The sequence below is a fragment of the Trachypithecus francoisi genome, unplaced genomic scaffold (genome assembly GCF_009764315.1).
Source record: "Trachypithecus francoisi isolate TF-2019V2 unplaced genomic scaffold, Tfra_2.0 Lachesis_group8, whole genome shotgun sequence".
In the NCBI taxonomy this organism is placed as follows: domain Eukaryota; kingdom Metazoa; phylum Chordata; class Mammalia; order Primates; family Cercopithecidae; genus Trachypithecus; species Trachypithecus francoisi.
The window spans coordinates 96,244,099-96,262,833 of NW_022681473.1; the positions used below are offsets into that span (position 1 = coordinate 96,244,099).

The following is an 18,735-nucleotide window of genomic DNA, read 5'->3' on the forward strand; positions in this document are numbered from 1 at the left end:
GATATCCACAGGCAACAAAAAATGAACCTTGACCTATACCTCATACTTTATGTAAAAATTAACTCAAAACGGGTCATAGATTTAAATGTAAAATATAAAATTTTTAGAGGCAAATACAGAAGAAAATCTTTGTAACCAGGGTCTCATTTAATGAGCTCTTAGACATCAAAAGCACAACACATAATGAAAAAAATTACTAGATTGGACTTTATATCAAAATTATATTTTTCCTCTGTGAAAGTCCCTTTATTTAAGAGGATGAGAAGACAAGCTATGAGCCAGGAAAAAAAAATTGCAAACTGAATCCAATAAAGAAATAATATATAAAGAAATCTGAAAACTTACCAGTAACACCACCAAATAATTCAATTTAAAAAATGCGCAAAAGGCACAAAGAGATATTTCACCAAAGAGAATATACAGAGGGCAAATAAGCACACGAAAAGATGTTCAACATCATTAGTCATTATGGAAATGGAAATTAAGACTGCAATGAACTATCTCTACCCATCTATCAAAATAGCTAAAATAAAATATAATGACAACACCAAATATCTGAGGGCTTGCAGAGACACTGAATCATCCATACACCGCTGGCAGAAATAGTTTGGCAGTTTCTTAAAAAAACTAAACATACACATACCATATTACCCAACAATCATGCTGCTGACCATTAGAAGAAAAGCTTATGTGTACACAATCGCCTCTACATGTTTCATAATGCTTCACTTGTATAGCCAAAAGCTGAGGGCAACCAAAATGTTGCACAATAGGTGAAAGAGTAAACAAATCATGGTACATCCATACCATGGAATACTACTCACCATTAAAAAGGGACAAAGTTTGATACACATGATTTAGATAGGTTACAGCAATCTGCACATGTGAGAAAATTACAAGAAACCACACACAAACATTGTACCAATGTCAAATTCCTGGTTTTGATCTTTTACTATTATTATATATGTACCCATTTGGGGAAACTGGGTGAAGGGTACATGGAAATTTTATCTTTACAACTTGTTGTGTAATTATTTTAAGATATTAAAAGATAACAAAAGATCAATCAATTCAGAAACTATTTTGATGTTCCAGCTTTCTTCTTGCTCAAAACATAGAAAATGCAAATAAAACATAATTTTTTAATTGGTATAAAATCATTCCTCTGTATTTTAAAATAAGTAGGAAATAAAATAGGAAAAAGGTGACTAAAGGAGATATTTCCAAAAGAATAAAAACTGTATTTCTGCATAGTGGCTAGGTCCTGAGAATATCAATTTTTAAAACTCTAACCACAAACACTTTTTAATTAACTTTATTGTCATGAAAATCATGTATGTAATTTAGATCCTATATTGGATTAAGTCTATTGAGCCTCATGGTTCATGAATAAGTAGACCACATGATGTAAACACAAAGTTATTTTTATTCCTACAAATAGTAACAAAAACAAGTTTTACTAGAAAATTTCAAGTATCCTAAAATAATATATAAGAATCACACAAACCTATTCACTTTCGTAACACTGTTTTAAAAAATCTGCCAGCCGGGTGTGGTGGCTCACATCTGTAATCCCAGCACTTTGGGAGGCCGAGGCGGGCGGATCACAAGGTCAGGAGATCGAGACCATCCTGGCTAACGTGGTGAAACCCCGTCTCTACTAAAAATACAAAAAATTAGCCAGGCGTGGTGGCGGGCGCCTGTAGTCCCAGCTACTCGGGAGGCTGAGGCAGGAGAATGGTGTGAACCTGGGAGGTGGAGCTTGCAGTGAGCCAAGATCGTGCCACTGCACTCCAGCCTGGGCGACAGAGCGAGACTCCATCTCAAAAAAAAAAAAAAAAAAAAAAAAGTCTGCCATGTACATTTTATACAGAATGACAAATCCGAGGAGCTGAATATTTTCATTTCTTAAATTTCATTTGAGTAAATCCTACTTGTATAAGTGTATTTTGCAAATAACAAAGAATATGGCATTTGGAACTAGAGAAATAGTTCTAAATGGTTCATCACTTACTAGTGATTCCTACTTAGTAGTGATTCGTACTTAGGCTCTCTGAGGCTTTGGCTTCCTAATCTGCAAAGTGGACACATCTATGATACTGGACTGTTGTGAGACTTAAATGATACAATGAATATTAAGTTAATCCTGTCAAATTATATGTAAATAATAATTAAAATCAATAACATTATTAACTGTTAAACAATTCTCAATTATTGGCAAAAGATTTATAAGGCAATTATTTTTCTTCAAATATTCTTCAAAATCAATTACGTTATTTCGTTGATTTTAAGACACAAATTTTTTCACACTTATCTGAAACTGACAGGCATCTTATAATCACTCTGGTTGGGTAGTAGTCATGACATATTTGTCATTACACGTGTATTAAATTTGAAGAATGGATATCAGTATGTTGGAAGAAAACCTGGGAGATAATAATGGACATTGGTTTAAGAAATGATATCTCACTAATGCTCTAAACAGAGAATGATATTATAAAAATAAAACATGGACACAGAGACTCTGAGTTGAAAATCAATGAAAAGACACTTTGAATGTTAAGAAGTTTTAGGAGTGCCTCAGCCAATTAATTTTGCTTATATTGTTCTTTGTATGTAGGTGCAAGGGTATTACAGGATTTTTTTTAAAAGAGGGCTCTTTGCATAAGTAGAAAAAATTCTTAGTGATAAAGAGTTGTGTGGGCCGGGCGCGGTGGCTCAAGCCTGTAATCCCAGCACTTTGGGAGGCCGAGACGGGCGGATCACGAGGTCAGGAGATGGAGACCATCCTGGCTAACATGGTGAAACCCCGTCTCTACTAAAAAATAAAAAAAAAAACTAGCTGGGCGAGGTGGCGGGCGCCTGTAGTCCCAGCTACCTGGGAGGCTGAGGCAGGAGAATGGCGTAAACCCGGGAGGCGGAGCTTGCAGTGAGCTGAGATTCGGCCACTGCACTCCAGCCTGGGCAACAGAGCGAGACTCCGTCTCAAAAAAAAAAAAAAAAAAAAAAGAGTTGTGTCATAGTTGGCATTTTTCTTAGTAGTATATAAAATAAGTGTACTTTATAAGATTGCACCCCAGCTTCAATGAAATACCTTCCTGCCCAAAACGCTGACTCAATTTTTAAAGTGATTCTGTTATCCTTTTTTAAAAAGGCTTCCATTAAAATTTGATTTAAATAATTGAATAAAGGTACAAGAGTCAAGCCTAAGAATGAAGCCTTTGATAAAAAGTAATGACAAAAATCATGTGCCACTTAATAAAAGCAGAACATTAAACTAAAGCTGTGCTCTGCCTGATCTGGGCTTTGACTGGGTCCTGCAGTGATCTTAGTTTGGTCACTGATGTTTCAATATACAGCATGATTTCTGGCCTATTCTAGTAAATATTTATTATAGATGCTAACTATATGACAAGCACCGAATTAGGCACTACAGTTAAAGAGAGAATAAAAGACAGACATGGTCCCTGCTTTTTTGTTGTCCAGTATCTGGTGAAGACAACATAATAAATAAGGTATGCAAATAAATAATTATAAATTTTTATAAGTATTGTGAAGCCACAAGTAGGAAGTGGAAATGAAAATGAACAATGGGGGCATTCAATTTCAGACAATAACAAAAGGGGTAACAGGGAACACTTATATAGTGCTTATTATGTGCCATGCTTTGTACTGTGTTTTTTTTTTTTTTTTTTTTTTTCAGACAGGGCCTTGCTGTGTCACCCAGGATGGAGGGCAGTGGCAGGATCACAGCTCACTGAAGCTTCAGCCTCCTGGGCTCAAGTAGTCCTCCCACTTCATCCTCCTGAGTAGCTGGGATTACAGGTGTGCATTAGCACACCCAGTTTTGTTTTGTTTTGTTTTGTTTTGTTTTGTTTTGTTTTGTTTAGAGATGGGATCTCACTATGTTACCCAGGTTGGTTTCAAACTCCTGGCCTTAAGTGATCCTCATGCCTCAGCCTCCCAAAATGCTGTTGACTACTGGCATGAGCCACCATGCCTGGCCCCATGCTATATGTTTTACATATATTCTTTTAATCTTCGAAAAAACTGGATAAAGTAGATACTTATCTTCACTTTACAAACAGAGAAAATGGGCTTTGATAATTTAAGTAATTTGGCTAAGATCATATAGCAAGTAAGCAGGGAGTTGGTATGTGAACTCAGTTTGGCTCGAGAGCCCTTGCTTTCAGCCACTACAATACTAGGGAAAGCCTTTCTGAAGTGTCATTTGAGAACTGAATGATAAGGTAAGGGATTAGTGGCAGAAGTCACATATAAAGCCCTACAGAGGGAAAGGAGTCCTTCAGTTTTAGGAAATTAAATGTGGCCAGTGTGGCTGGAGTAGCTAATGAAAGCAAGAGTGTCGGGAGATAGGGCTGCAGAAGGCAGTTGCTACCTCAGTCAGGATCCTATGGGTCACAGGAGCTGGGATTTTATTCTAAGTGAAATAGGAATGGCTGATCACTTTAAATTGGACAGTGACATGACATCATTTTTTAAAAAAAATATTTTTCTAGCTAATATGTCAAGAATGAATTGCAAGGAAGAGAAGTAGGGTCCAAGTCATTCATTTATTCAACAAATATTGGATAGCTTATGGAGTAACAAATATTGTGGCAGGCACTATTCTAGATACTAGAAATACAGTTAAAAACAACACTGACAAGGTCCTCTACGCTGGAGTCTACTTTAGAATGGTGAACACCTGCCCCCCACCGCACACACACACACACCCCTTCCTTCTTATACATTAAGAGTTTCTCCCACCCTACTGGACATTTTCCATTAGCATGCAAATTCTAGTATCTTCCATCTTTAAACAAACATCAAACAAAAATCTATCCTTTGACCTTTTATTCCCTCCAGCTACCATTCCATTTTTCTACTTCCTAAATCCAGAAAAACTTTAAAGGACACTCTGTGGTAGCGTCACCTCTAGTTATCATCTCAACTCACTACAATAAAATTCCTTTTACTCCATTAAAACTGCCCTTGTCAATGTCACCACACTACCATCTTGAAGCTAAATTCTCACTTCTCTTTCCTCATCTTCTTTCACCTCTTAGGAATATTCACACCGTTAACTAGTCCTTGAAACATTTGTCTTTTTAATTTCTATGCCACAACATTCTTCAGGTTTCCTACCTTACTGGCCTCTCCTTCTCAGTCTAATTAGAGGGCAATATAACATAAGAATTAAGGGCATGGATTTCTAGATTTAGCTCTGAAAGCAGGTTGTGCTTATGGCATGGAAGACATTGGAAGAGAGTGCTCCCCTTTCTCAGGCAGGCTAGAAAACTGATTAATATTTCAGATGAAAAATGATGGTGGGTTATACTAATAAAGAGAAACAAATGGATTTAGCTGTATTTTAGAAGTAAAGCCAAAAACACTTGGAGATGGATTGGATATAGGGAATCAAAGAAAAGCAGCATCATGGTTTCTTCCTTGAGAAACTGGTAGAATTATGGAGCTATTCAAATAAGTCTTGGGGGACAAAAAAAGGGTTTGAGGTAGAATAAAGTTTGTGACCCAATAAAAAGTTAGTGAATACATCTAAAAAACACCTAGACTTAGAGATGACTCATACAATGCCTTTCCATTGAAATTAATACCTGGAAGAGGTTATGTCATGCGTAGGATCCTGTGTGACCAAAGTTACACAGACAATTGGTGGTAGAGCTGGAAATAGAATACGAATCCTTCAGAATCCTGCTAAGAAGCCACAGATCAGCACCAAGCAAGATGATCATTACAGACTGAGTGAGCCCCTATTATTTTAGTCCTCTTCTTCCCCTGACCAATGCAATAAAAAATATTTTAATAAAATTGTTGGGTTCATTTAATACAACTAAGCAAGTTATAAACTGTATATTTACATTTCCTTAATAAAAGTGAGGGAAGTAAAGGCAGATAGAATATAAAAAGCAGTGTTACCCTGAACAGTAATAAATCTATTGTGGAGTCATTAATAATATTTACTCATGTACACTATTTGTAAAAGGTATACATGACATTCCCTCTCAAGTACTATACATTCTATTTTGCAAGATTACATGCAAATAATTCAGGACAATAGGAGAGATGTCATAAGGCAATACTAGAATAACTGCCAAATGAATTATATAAACAATACTGTTTTGGAAAAAGGTACTCTGAAGTAGGCCCTAAGAGAAGGTTTAAGCTAAGTTCTGGAGAATTTTTAAAAGCACACAGGGAAGGGGATTCAACAAACCTATAAAATATGTTCACGAGGGTAATAGGTTTGGGGCTGAGGTTTGGAAGTGGGAAGAGTGAACTATTTTACACTGGGTGAACGAAGACATTCTGTTTGGTATGACATTTGGGCCTGAATGATACAGAGGAAACAAGGAATGTGATAATGGGAGAAGGGGAGAATATTCTACATTCTAGACCAAGTACAAATAATCCCTAAATTACTGTGTATTAGGCTGCATAGATCTAATACACAGAGCTCTTGTTCGATGGTAAAATAATGGGATATGAATTCCTAAATTTAAAGAAATTCTCTTTCTGAGCTCATTGTCTCCATCAGTAATAACTAGTACACAGAACATGCGCAATAACGTACACAGAAGTGTTTGGAAACAGAAACTTAATGTACCAAAGTTACAAAAATCAGTTTAAAACGACAGGAAGGAAAAGTTATATGATTCTTAGCTAAAAATGGAGAAGTGAGTTATGATCATTGCTGATATGGGTATTAATATTACTTACATATCTTTACACCGTCTCTTATTGTACTTTTTATGCATATGATTTATTTGCCTTACCAGATTGTAAGCTCCCTGCAGCTGGTAACCAGATTTTCAATATGGCAGCTGACACAGGCTTTTGGTTAGCTAAGATGATATATTAAGCCAATAATTCATTTTACTGTCCTTTGGGGATCTGAATTTGTGTGTGTGTGTGCTCAGAATCCCATCTACTTTCGAGGGATTCAGGGGGCTTATGATATCACGAAAAGTTAATGAAGACAAGTATAGATAAAAACATAACAGAACCCATTTTAAATAGGACAGAAATCATAGGTAGGTAATTGTGTTAATTAGTACCGCTGGCCTTTGGCTGATATTTCCGGGCAGTCAGAGGAAGAAGGAAATCGGCTGAATCCCGCAGTACTGCACTTTAATCGACCTCCAGGTAGTCATTTACAGTCATCTGCAGAGACCAACTTTTCCCTGGACCAAAACCTGCAGGGCACTTGGATCGCGTGGGCTTTCATACGAGAGTCAACAATAGCCTACACGGAACAACTAAGGAAACAGACATACATCAATATGACCCTTCGCAAAGTCTGAGAAAATAACTGAGTAAAATTATTTACTTGTTTCTGCGCCTAGAGCAAGGACCTCTTGTCATGATGGAAACAGTGATGCCTCAACAATGGAATCCTGTTTTCTCGCTAGGGCTCTAGCCCAGGCTTGGCAATAGCAAAACAGCACCTGGGTCGCTTCATCGCCCCAAATAAACAGCCAGCATTAGCCCAGCTGCTCGCTGGCAGCCTCTGATTCAGGCGGGGTCGGTGTCCCGCACTGGGGTTAGTGCCTCTGCTCGGCCTTCGGAGAGAGGGTTTCAGGTTGGCTGCTACTAAAGGGTTGGGAACGTACTGTGCGAGGGTGGGTCTTAGGCCGATGGGGATGGGGGTAGGGAAAAAAGCAACTCAGGGCTGCCGCGTTGCACAACTCCAGGGGGCACCACTGCAGACCCCCTCCTAGAGGTGGAATTCTCTCGTGCCCCGTACATGAAGCAGCTGAAGCCAAGGACATTCTCTTCTCTGTGGGCCACAGGGGCCAACCCAGACCCCGAGAATAAGGGCTACCATCCCATTCCTCCCTCAGACCCCGGAGCTCACCCACCTGCAACTGCAGTCTCCGAAGTCTCCACCCCAGTCTCCCTGCCTCCAGAGGACTGGTTGCGATTGGCCTGCACCGCTGTCCCGTCAACTCTTCCGCAAGTGTGAGTGGAGTAACTGCCGGGCTCTTGGCCTTGGTCCCGCCCTTCGCTCGCGAAGCCACGCCCACGTGACGTCATACAATGCCGCAAAGCGCAGAGCTGATCTCCGTCTCCGCCCCCAGCTGCTTTCTCCGAGAGGAGGTGGCGGAGTTGGGGGCGGGCTGGGAGGGCTGTCGGTGGACCACGTGCCCATCTGCGTAGCGACGTCCCGCCCCCTGCGCACGGACGCCAGGAAGAAGGGGGTGGGGCCACGTTTGCGACCGCGCCATCAGGCCCGAGGTAACGCCGAGGTCAGCTTGCAGTGTATGGTTTTCCCTGCCAAACGGTTCTGCTTGGTGCCATCCATGGAGGGCGTGCGCTGGGCCTTTTCCTGCGGCACTTGGCTGCCTAGCCGAGCCGAATGGCTGCTGGCAGTGCGATCGATTCAGCCCGAGGAGAAGGAGCGCATTGGCCAGTTCGTCTTTGCCCGGGACGCTAAGGCAGCCATGGTACTACAGGTCTTTTTTGGTATTTACAGCCTAGGAAGCAGATGTTGGGGGAGGCGGGCCGGGCTGTGGAGACCCCACACTCCCGCGCTGGCGGCGACCTTCTCGCTGTGGAGCCTGTGGCCGGTCCGGGCGACAGCAGCCGGCGCTGCGGAGTTGCGGGCGACGCACGGCCTGGTTTCCACGGCCTTTGTAACCGCCTCGGAGGCCGCGATGGCTGTAAAAATTATCTCTTTCCCCCTGTTATTTCAAATGGACACCCTCCTAAACTATGAAATAAATGTAGGGAAGGCCGACAAAATTGTGTTTTTTTGTAATGAATGTTTTTATGTCTTTAAATGTTATTTTTTTTCTTTGCGTGGGTTCATAACCCATGCATATTCTGCCTGTTAAATATCCCACCATTCTCCGAGGACTCCCTGCACGTGGTAGGCCCTAGAAATTATTGGCAGTATGGTATAGTTCGTAGCCCTGCGCTCCCCGGGATTGAAGCCAATGAACCTGAAGCCGGAGAGGATACCTTCCTCACTAGATGCCATGGGAAACAGTATTTTATGTAGATTTATTTTAGCTATATTATTTTGAAGCAACAAATGGAAAACGGGATTTCCAAACAAATAATCTCTAAAATATGGTGCAATTTGAAGCAACCGTGAATTACCATCATTTAAAAGACAGTCTTTTCTTAAAAATGTCCCATATTGAAACACCTTTCTGTTTGAGATGTTGACTAGTTGATAATTATAAGGCACATTGGTGAAAATTTTTTACACTTATAATTTGTAAGGAATTGTGAAATGAACTACTTTTAAAAGCCTGCAGTTTTTAAAAGTCAGTGTTAGAATTGAAGAAGAAAAAAATCTGAAAGATATTTTTAAAAATACATACTTTGTCATCTTATATTCTTGTGTGTGTGTGTGTGTGTGTGTGTGTTTAGTAATTATTTAAAAAATAATATTTGGAGGTGGGAGAGAGCAGAACAAGATAGGTCATGCCTTGCTAATCGTTGAAGCTGGGTGATCAATATATGGGATCTAGAAATACATATGCACAAATGTAGATACAGGAGGGCTGTCACTGCAAAGTTGTTTGTGACATCAGGTCTAGAGCCATCCTAAAATGTCCAATAAAGGGGAAATAATATTATGAAATATGCTACAGTTAAAACTGCATGGACCAGATGGATGTGTACAGACATAAAATAATTCCCAATACTTACAAATTTAAAAGCTTATATGTGGTAGAATACTACATAAGTATAATCTCATGTTTGTGTTTATATGTAGAGTTAGCAAAAACATGTAAATGCACATATATTTAAATACAGAAGAGACTGACAGGATGCCAGCTGTTAACTTTGGTCGCTAGCAAAGGAGAGGGAATTGTTAAGGCGGGCTTTAACTTTTTATCTACTTAAGCGTTGGTTAAGTTTAAATTAACGTGTGTTTAATCCTTAAGTATTTTGAAAAGTTTTAAAAATGAAAATTTTAGAAGCAAAAAAAAAATACTTTTACACGTAGTGTGGTTGTATCTTTGGCAGACATCAATACATACCAAATGTTTTATGTACTTAACAGGCTGGTCGTCTGATGATAAGGAAATTGGTTGCAGAGAAATTGAATATCCCTTGGAATCATATTCGTTTGCAAAGAACTGCAAAAGGAAAGCCAGTTCTTGCAAAGGACTCATCGAATCCTTACCCGAATTTCAACTTTAACATCTCTCATCAAGGGGACTATGCGGTGCTTGCTGCTGAACCTGAGCTACAAGTTGGGATTGATATAATGAAGACTAGTTTTCCAGGTAACATTGCATTTTTGTAGTACAGCAGTTAAGTGTCTTGATGCCTCAGTTCTTACCTATTGAGTAATCTCAGGCCAGGAGATGTATTAGAGATATTTAAGTTTAGAGAAAATGTGCTCAGTACAGAAAGGTAATGGAGAGCATAAATCTGAAAAGGGTATATTTCCATGAATAGTTACAGACTTACAAATAAATAATAGATTATCCGTTACTGGTGATCCATATAATACTTTGCCTAGAGGTAAAGTGAAATTCTTTTTGAATTGCACTTCGACTTATTTCACTTAAACATTGACCACAATTTTTCAGTTAAATTGTTAGTTTGTTTTTTAAAAAAATCTCAATAGTAAAGTGCATCGTAGTCCTTATGTAGAGATAACATATGCAGCTGACCCGTGAACAACACAAGTTTGAACTGCATGGGTCTACTCCTGGGAATAATTTTCTGTACCCCCAGATTCTGCATCCGCAATCAAACGCATGTCAAGATTCAGTATTTGCGGGATATGAAACCCGAGGATATGGAGGGCTAACTTCATATATGCGGATTCCACAGGGCTGCATGCGCAGATTTTGGTATCTGAGGAGGGTCCTGGAACTAGTCCCCAGTGGATACCAACGGGCGACTCTTTGTTCTGTATCTAAATACAGCTCTTTTTAGCCCATTTATGCAAGTAAAATGAGGAGCAAACATTATTAAAGTAGTTAAGTTGCTTATATATTGCCTTAGAAATTTGTTACTGGTGGCTTTAAGGACCACTAACATTTGTGGTGGGGTTGAATGTACACCCAGGCAATTTAATACATACTAAATACAGGTTCTCTTAATTACTGTATACTTGTCGTTGTCACTAACATTTAATGAACACTTAACCATGTGCCATGGCATTTTATATAGAGCTTTAGATATATTCTGTGATTTAATGCTCTCAACTGCCCTATGATGTATATACTGCTATTTTTACAGAAGATACGTAACAGGCTAAGAAGAAACCTTTTAATAAAAGAAGCCACATCTTCCTAATTTCATAGTAAAACTGTCTAATCTCCATACTGCCTGCACCATATGTGGTTTGAATATGTGGTTCTCTCAGTCTGTAAGTCTTGTATTAATTTTCTCTCACTCCCATTTCTGCATAGATAACTCCTATTTACTTGTTAGATTTTACCTTAACTTTACTTTAGGGAAGCTTTGTGAGCCTTCAGTCTAAGCTAGGTTCTTTTGTTGTAGGCTCTCATAAAATACATTTTCCTTATTCCAGTAATGTGTCTCAGTTGATTATTCATCAGGATGGTTGATTATCTTTTCCTGATACTTAAAAGCTGTGTGAGAGCAAGCACCATGTTAGCTACATCAGAGTTTAATCACTATCACATCTCTTAGTACCTTGCCTAGTATATAATAGTAAAATATTTGTCAAATGAATGAATAAACACTGTGCTGTTGTAGGCTTCAGTGTAGCTGTGAATCTCTTCTCCCTTTTGCTTTTATTGTCCTTACCTTGCATTTTCCTACTAGCTGCTCTTTCTCTTACCTACTCACAAACCTTTCCAATATAACTCTATTCTCAGGTTTGCTCAGAACAAGGCCCTATTAGTGATTTTGGAAACCTTGTAACAGATTGTTGATCTGATTCCCTGGATAAGGTTCAAGGAATTTTGTTTAACCTCCTGAAATTGTTTGCTACATCTTGTAGGATGTGTACATGTGCATTTTTCTTAGGAAAGGATCTGGTATTCAACAGGGATATAGGTGGCTTACTCTAAAAAAATTGCTGCCATAGAAGATTCTTAGCATGGGAATTAGCCCATATATTCTTACAGCTTTCTGCTGTCATTATAGGAACTTTTTCTAAAATCAGAAATGGAAAGGCCATTGTTTTTTACAGTGCAGTCAGCACAACTACACGGTAGTAAATTGGCCCAGTGGGTTGTTATCTGCTTGGAAATGATACCTCTGAGAAACAGATTTTATTACCAGTTAACTTGATGGGCAGTGTTGGCTATGGTCAGTGCTGGATAAACAAGTAATTAATAACTGAAGCTTTTAATAAATCATGGAAAGACAGTTGAGCAAAAATTTCAGATTTAGTTTTCCTGTTAATTATGTTGTATTAGACCTGCTTCCACCATCTTTTTTTTTCAGTTGATCTTATTTGACTAATCACAATGTCTAGGCCTTTTCCTTTATTTTGTTGCAAAAAAGCTATTGCTATATCCAGTAACACAGAAAAGAAGAGAGATTTTCCAGTTGTCACTAGTATTGTTACCATGCCACTCATTTCTGAAGCATGAATGGACACAGCATGATTTCTTAATGAGGATGGGAAGTAGACACTGATTTGCTTCATTGGAGATTCTTTCAATTGCTATACTTATTGTAGTAAGTGAGGAGATTGAGCAAGGGATTTTTCCTAAGAGTCTTGTTAAATGATGGTAGTCAAAACTTAGGATAGCAGCAAGGAAAGTATGTGTTTCGGACTAAGCATCATTACTAGATTGTCAGCTCTAAAGACAGAGTTGGCTTTGGAGGTTATCATTAGTGCATTGAAAGAGTCAATTCCATTACTCCGTCTTGTTCTATAGGTAAGAATCCTGTAGGAACTTAGAGAATCTTTTTCTTTCGTGGTGCATTAACCGTTTCTACTGAGTGCAGCTCATTTCCCTCCCTCTACCTGTTCTCCCACTGTTGGCTGCAGCCACGCAGGAGAGAATGTATCTAGTATATAGCCTACTACATGCCAGGGCGGTGCATTCTTACTCTTAGGAAGAATAGTGTTTTCCTGGTCTTCATCTTAATTTAAATGAAGGTTTTCCCTTCGTTTTCTAATTTTTTCTACCATTAAAGGTGTTTGAAGTGCTGAGCATAAAGGGTAACTTTTGATTTGTTTAGTTTTATGACCATGTTTACAAAGTAAGGCAAAATAGATAGACCAAATACATAAAAATTATGATTGAAATTTGGGAAAGGGCTAGAATTTTCCCCCTATGGTTTTACATGTTCATCTTTACATTTTCAAAATAAACTTTGCTGAATTTTTTTTTTTTTTTTTAATGCACTTGGGATTTAAAACCTTTAAGTAGTTTTAGAAAGTCACACGTCACTTTGTACTCTGAATTCCTTACTGGAAAACCAAGTCTCCACCCTCAAGGAGTTTTCCCCCTTCCCAGTTACAGGTGGGTCTTTTTCCATTGTCAGTACGATTTGATTGTGTAACTAGTATTTACTGAGCAATTCCTACAAGTGTGTGACACTATGTTAGATGCCTAATAGGTATTATTTCATCTTCATAAGACTAGTGCGTAAGTAGTACTGTTACTTTATATAAAAGGTTAAGACATTTGTCCAAGTTGACTTAACTAAAAAGTAAAAGTTCATATATTTAACCACTGCTCTCTACAGTATATGACCTCAGTATGAGATTTTGTTGATTCCTATTAAAAGGATTTGCAGATACCAAAATATGAAAAATTCTGTGAAACTGGGGTACATGCATTTAAAGTTGTTATGGAAGAACTGATGACTAGGAATATGAAAAATATAGTAAGGGTGCTGCCTTACCAGTTTCAAAAACTTGTGTTAGGCATTGTAAACTAAAAAGAGCATGGTACTAGTGAAAGAATAGACAACTAGAAGAGTTAAATCTTAGAGCCCAGGATATATACATATTTCAATTCAGTGAATAAAAGATTATTTATTAAATGGTGCTGGTAGAATTCGTTAGTCATGTGGATGTAAAACATACTATATACACCAATTTGGAGGAATTAGGAGTTTAAAAGTAAAAAAAAAAATTATAATTTTAGGACAAAATAGGTTGAGTTGCAGTAAATCTTTTTCTGAATTCTTTTCAAACAAGACAGAGTTCAGAATTTATCAAAGAAAGAATCGATACTTAAATTTTAAAATAATTAGATTCCAAAAATATAACCAAATACAAAAGATAAATAATAGAATAAGGAAAATTCTTATAACAAATTTGGTAAAGTGTCAATATCCATAATATATAAAGAGCTTCTATGAAGTGATTAAAAAATATTAATAGGCACCTTACAGAAGAACAAATTCAAGTAGTCAGTAAGCTATTACCTTAATGATGAGTAATACAAATTAAAGTAACAATGAGATGCCCATCAGATTTGCAGAAAATAGGAAAAAAACACGTGGAGCTTTTGAAAATGTTGAAAAAGAACAAGCATATAGATAGAAGCACTAGAAATTGCTACAGGCGTTTTGGAAAATAATGTTAAAATTGAAAATATACATAGTCTTTGATTTAGCAATCTTGTTTATGGTACTCTATCCAAAATATTTATGAATAACAACAAAACCTGAAGCTACTAATAGAAATTGGTTAAATAAATTAATGGTGGATGCATTCTACAGATAATTATTAGCTGTAATAAAAGAATTAGTTAGGTCTATATGAACCTGAAGGGACTTGGAATGTATATGTATATATATATTTAATATAATAATAGAGACGGGGTTTCTCCATGTTGCCTAGGCTGGTCTTGAACTCCTGGGCTCAAGTGATCTGCCTGCCTCAGCCTCCTAAGTGTTAGGATTACAGGCATGAGCCAGTGTGCCCGGCCAATATCACATCACAGAAAAATATATGTAGCAGAATCTTTTTTTTTTGAGATGGAGTCTGGCTTTGTTGCCCAGGCTGGAGTTCAGCGGCCCTCGGCTCACTACAAGCTCTGCCTTCCAGGTTCACGCCACTCTTCTGCCTCAGCCTCCCAAGCAGCTGGGAGTACAGGTGCCCACCACCACGCCCAGCTAATTTTTTGTATTTTTAGTAGAGACGGGGTTTCACCGTGTTAGCCGGGATGGTCTCGATCTCCCGACCTTGTGGTCCGCCCGCCTCGGCCTCCCAAAGTGCTGGGATTACAGGCGTGAGCCCTGTGCTCTGCCAGAATCTTATTTTTTTAAAACAAATGCCTCTCAGTCCCTTTAAAAACAAACCAACTATGTAAAATAATTTTTTAAAACTTACAAAGCTATGAGAAAATTTCAAAAGCTAAAGGACTTAGAAAAAATGTTTTTCTCTGAGATAAAAATTCTCCATGAACCTTTTTAATTTTAATTTTAAGAGAAAATTGTCCTTATTACTAAATTCAAGTTAAAAACATACAACTCTGTCCCCTGCAAAACCTTTAATCCTCCTTTCTCGCAAACGTCAGTACTGAAAGAATCTGTATAGGAACCTGTAAATAGACTAGCTTTTACAGAAAATTGAATTGATGATATATAGGATAAATCTGAGAAACACTTCCAGAATGAAAGGGAATGAATAAGGAGATAGGACTGAACATAGAGATTTGGTTTATGAAAATATATATTATTGAAGGAGGTGACAGATTAAATGGATAAGAAACAAACAAGATTTGGGATTAGACAGATTTAATTCCAGTTTAAAAAAGAATAAAAAATTCTGGAGACAGGTAGTAGTGATGATTGTACAACAGTATGAGTGTACTGTATACCACTGAACTGTATACTTAAAAATGGGTGAAATTATATATATTGTACTACAATAGAGAATAAATCATACATAGAATATCAGAATTAAATTTTCTGGAAAATGCAACAGTCCTGCTAGTATCCAAATAATAAAATAATTTATCTTGAAACTAGAGTACGTTTAGTCCTAGATTTCTTTTCTATCATAGTAATAGGACCATAGCATGTTATTTTAAAATTTTGATCAGGGTATCAAAATCAGCTAGGATGGTCATTAAAAATACAGATTCCTTGAAACCAGTGCAGACCTGTGGGAGCCACAATTTCTGAGGGTACAACAGGGTTTCTATTTTTTTTTTTTTTTGAGACGGAGTTTCACTCTGTGTTGTCCAGGCTGGAGTGCAGTGGTGCAATCTCGGCTCACTGCAACCTCCGCCTCCTGGGTTCGAGTGATTCTCTTGCCTCAGCCTCCCGAGTAGCTGGGATTATAGGCACCTGCACCATGCCCGGCTAATTTTTGTATTTTTAGTAGAGATGAGGTTTCAGCACGTTGTCCAGGCTAGTCTCGAACTCCTGACCTCAGGTGATCTGCTCACTTCAGCCTCTCAAAGTGCTGGGATTACAGGCGTGAGCCATCGTGGCCGGCCGGGTTTCTGTATTTAAACAATATTCCCAGTTGATTGTTAGGCATATTAATGTTTGGGAAACTCTATTGGATGTAATTTACAGAACTAACAAAAAGAAAATGTATAGGCCATTTACCATTTTTTATGAGTGATATCAGAAAGTCATTGCCTCAACTCTAACAAAATTAAAGTTTTATTAACACTTACTAGAACACAGTGTAATTGTATATTTGAGCAAACTTCTGAAAGATGGCTTTTGAAGCTTAAAATGATAAAAGGAAACCACAAAGTCAACAGATATGATTTCATATTAAATCATCTTTCACAAACCAGAGAATATATTTGTGGCAAATTTGACAGACAAAGGTTAATGTTGTTAAGATGTGAAACGCCCCTCTAAATATCAATGGGAAAACCACTTAAGCCCTACTTGATGAATATAGGAAGGACTTCATAAAAACAGTTGACAAAAGAAGATACACATTTAACAATGACTTTCACAGCAGCTTCAGAGCTAATATTTATTAGATACTTGGTAGTTCCAGGCGTTTAACATGTTTATTCTTTTTTTTTTTTTTTGAGGCGGAGTCTCGCTCTGTCGCCCGGACTGGAGTGCAGTGGCCGGATCTCAGCTCACTGCAAGCTCCGTCTCCCAGGTTTACGCCATTCTCCTGCCTCAGCCTCCCGAGTAGCTGGGACTACAGGCGCCCGCCACCTCGCCTGGCTAGTTTTTTTTTTGTATTTTTAGTAGAGACAGGGTTTCACCGTGTTAGCCAGGATGGTCTCGATCTCCTGACCTCGTCCGTCTCGGCCTCCCAAAGTGGGAGGCCGCCCGTCTCGGCCTCCCAAAGTGCTGGGATTACAGGCTTGAGCCACCGCGCCCGGCCAACATGTTTATTCTTAATCTGCCCAATTCTTTGTCCCTATTTTACAATTTGAGAAACAGCCATAGAGATGTTAAGTAAATGTTAAATAAATAACCTACAGGTTGAGTATATCCCTAGTGGGAAATCCACGGTGCTCCCCTGAGTTTTTCCTTTGAGTATAATTTTGATGCTCAAAAAGCTTGGAGTTTTATAGCATTTTGGATTTCAGATTTTCAGATTAGGGATACTCAATCTGTAGTTCAGAAATGATGAACCAGCATCTGAAAATTTGACTCCAGGGACATAAAATTAAAGCTCCTAAGGGTACGTGAATGTGTGTGCTTATGTATAATTTAAATTGTATCTACGTGTATATTAGTTTCTTCAGGCTGCCTAACAAAGTACCACAAATATGGTGTCTTCAAGTGACAGAAGGCTCTTTAAGTTTGGGAAGGCTGGAAGTTAAGGTGTCAGCAGAGCCATGGTCTCTCTAAAGGTTCCAAGAAAGAATCCTTCCTTGCTTCTTCCTAGTTTCTGCTCATTCCTAGCAGTCCCTGGCTTGCAGTTGCATCACTCCAATTTTTGCCTTCACCTTCAAATGACTTTTTCTGTCTCCTCTCTGTGTCTGTCTCTTCTTGTAAGGACACCAGGCATTGGATTCAGGGCTCACTTTAATTAGGTATGACCTGATCTTAACTTGATTACATCTATAAAGACTCTATTTCCAAATAAGGTCACATTCTAAGGTTCTGGGTGGACATGAATTTCAGGAGACACCCTTCAACCCAGTAGAGTCCATTCTCTGGCCCCCTGCAAAATTTATATCCATCTAACATACAAAGTAAATTCACCCCATCCCAGCATCAGCAATTCTCAGCCCATTCCAGCATTAACTCTAAATCTCATGTAAGTGTTAATATCATCAACCCAAAAAGTGGCAAAATCTCACCATCTCAATCATCTCAATCAGCTATATGTGAAACTGGAGTATGATCCTTCTTGGGGCAAAATTCCTCTCCATGGGTGGACATGTGAAAGCAGAAAACAAGTCTTCTAAAATACAATGGTAGGAGAGGCATAGGATAGACATTCCCATTCCAAAAAGAAGTTTGAAGTAAAAAGGGATCATGGTTCTCAAACATATTCCAAACCCAGCAGAGTAAATTCATTAGGTTTCAAAGCCCAAAAATAAAAAGGCTTCTTGCTCTGTCCTCTTGGTCGTCGTCTTCATTCTCTGGAGTTCTTCCTAAAAGGATAACATTCGCAGCCCAGTAGTTCTAGCTCTATCAGCCTGTTTCTTGCCTCTGTGTGTTAATAACTGTATGTGTTGGTAAACAGTGTAAGAGCAACTGAAGTTTAGGACTGCCTAAATGGTAGTCTCAAACCTAGGTGGATGTATTTTACTCTAGTGCTTTTTCTGCTGTACTTCACGAATTGAGGGCCTAACTATAAATACATCCTTTGATAGTAACATGTAGTTTGTGAAACCTATATTGGCAGCTCAGATA

General features: G+C 38.4%; 2 protein-coding genes across 5 annotated transcripts in view; one reads left to right on the plus strand and one right to left on the minus strand.

The window, feature by feature from the left end:
• Nucleotides 1–8,313, minus strand: part of KBTBD3 (kelch repeat and BTB domain containing 3) — a 27,691-nt gene extending 19,378 nt beyond the window's left edge. For 2 of the 4 annotated variants that reach the window (XM_033208011.1, XM_033208012.1), the window contains exons 1-2: nucleotides 7,884–7,988; nucleotides 7,080–7,280 (exon numbers count right to left, since the gene is read on the minus strand). The gene's annotated coding sequence lies outside the window, so the exon portion shown is untranslated. Of the gene's footprint in view, nucleotides 1–5,618; nucleotides 5,800–7,079; nucleotides 7,281–7,883 lie in introns of all 4 variants that reach the window. The other 2 variants (XM_033208014.1, XM_033208015.1) reach the window with 2 other exon arrangements.
• The window catches only part of AASDHPPT (aminoadipate-semialdehyde dehydrogenase-phosphopantetheinyl transferase), a 21,931-nt gene continuing 11,328 nt past the window's right edge, over nucleotides 8,133–18,735 (plus strand). The window contains exons 1-2 of the mRNA XM_033208017.1: nucleotides 8,133–8,468; nucleotides 10,043–10,268. Coding sequence (XP_033063908.1) covers nucleotides 8,286–8,468; nucleotides 10,043–10,268 — 409 coding nt within the window. The 5' untranslated portion in view covers nucleotides 8,133–8,285. The remainder of the gene's footprint in view (nucleotides 8,469–10,042; nucleotides 10,269–18,735) is intronic.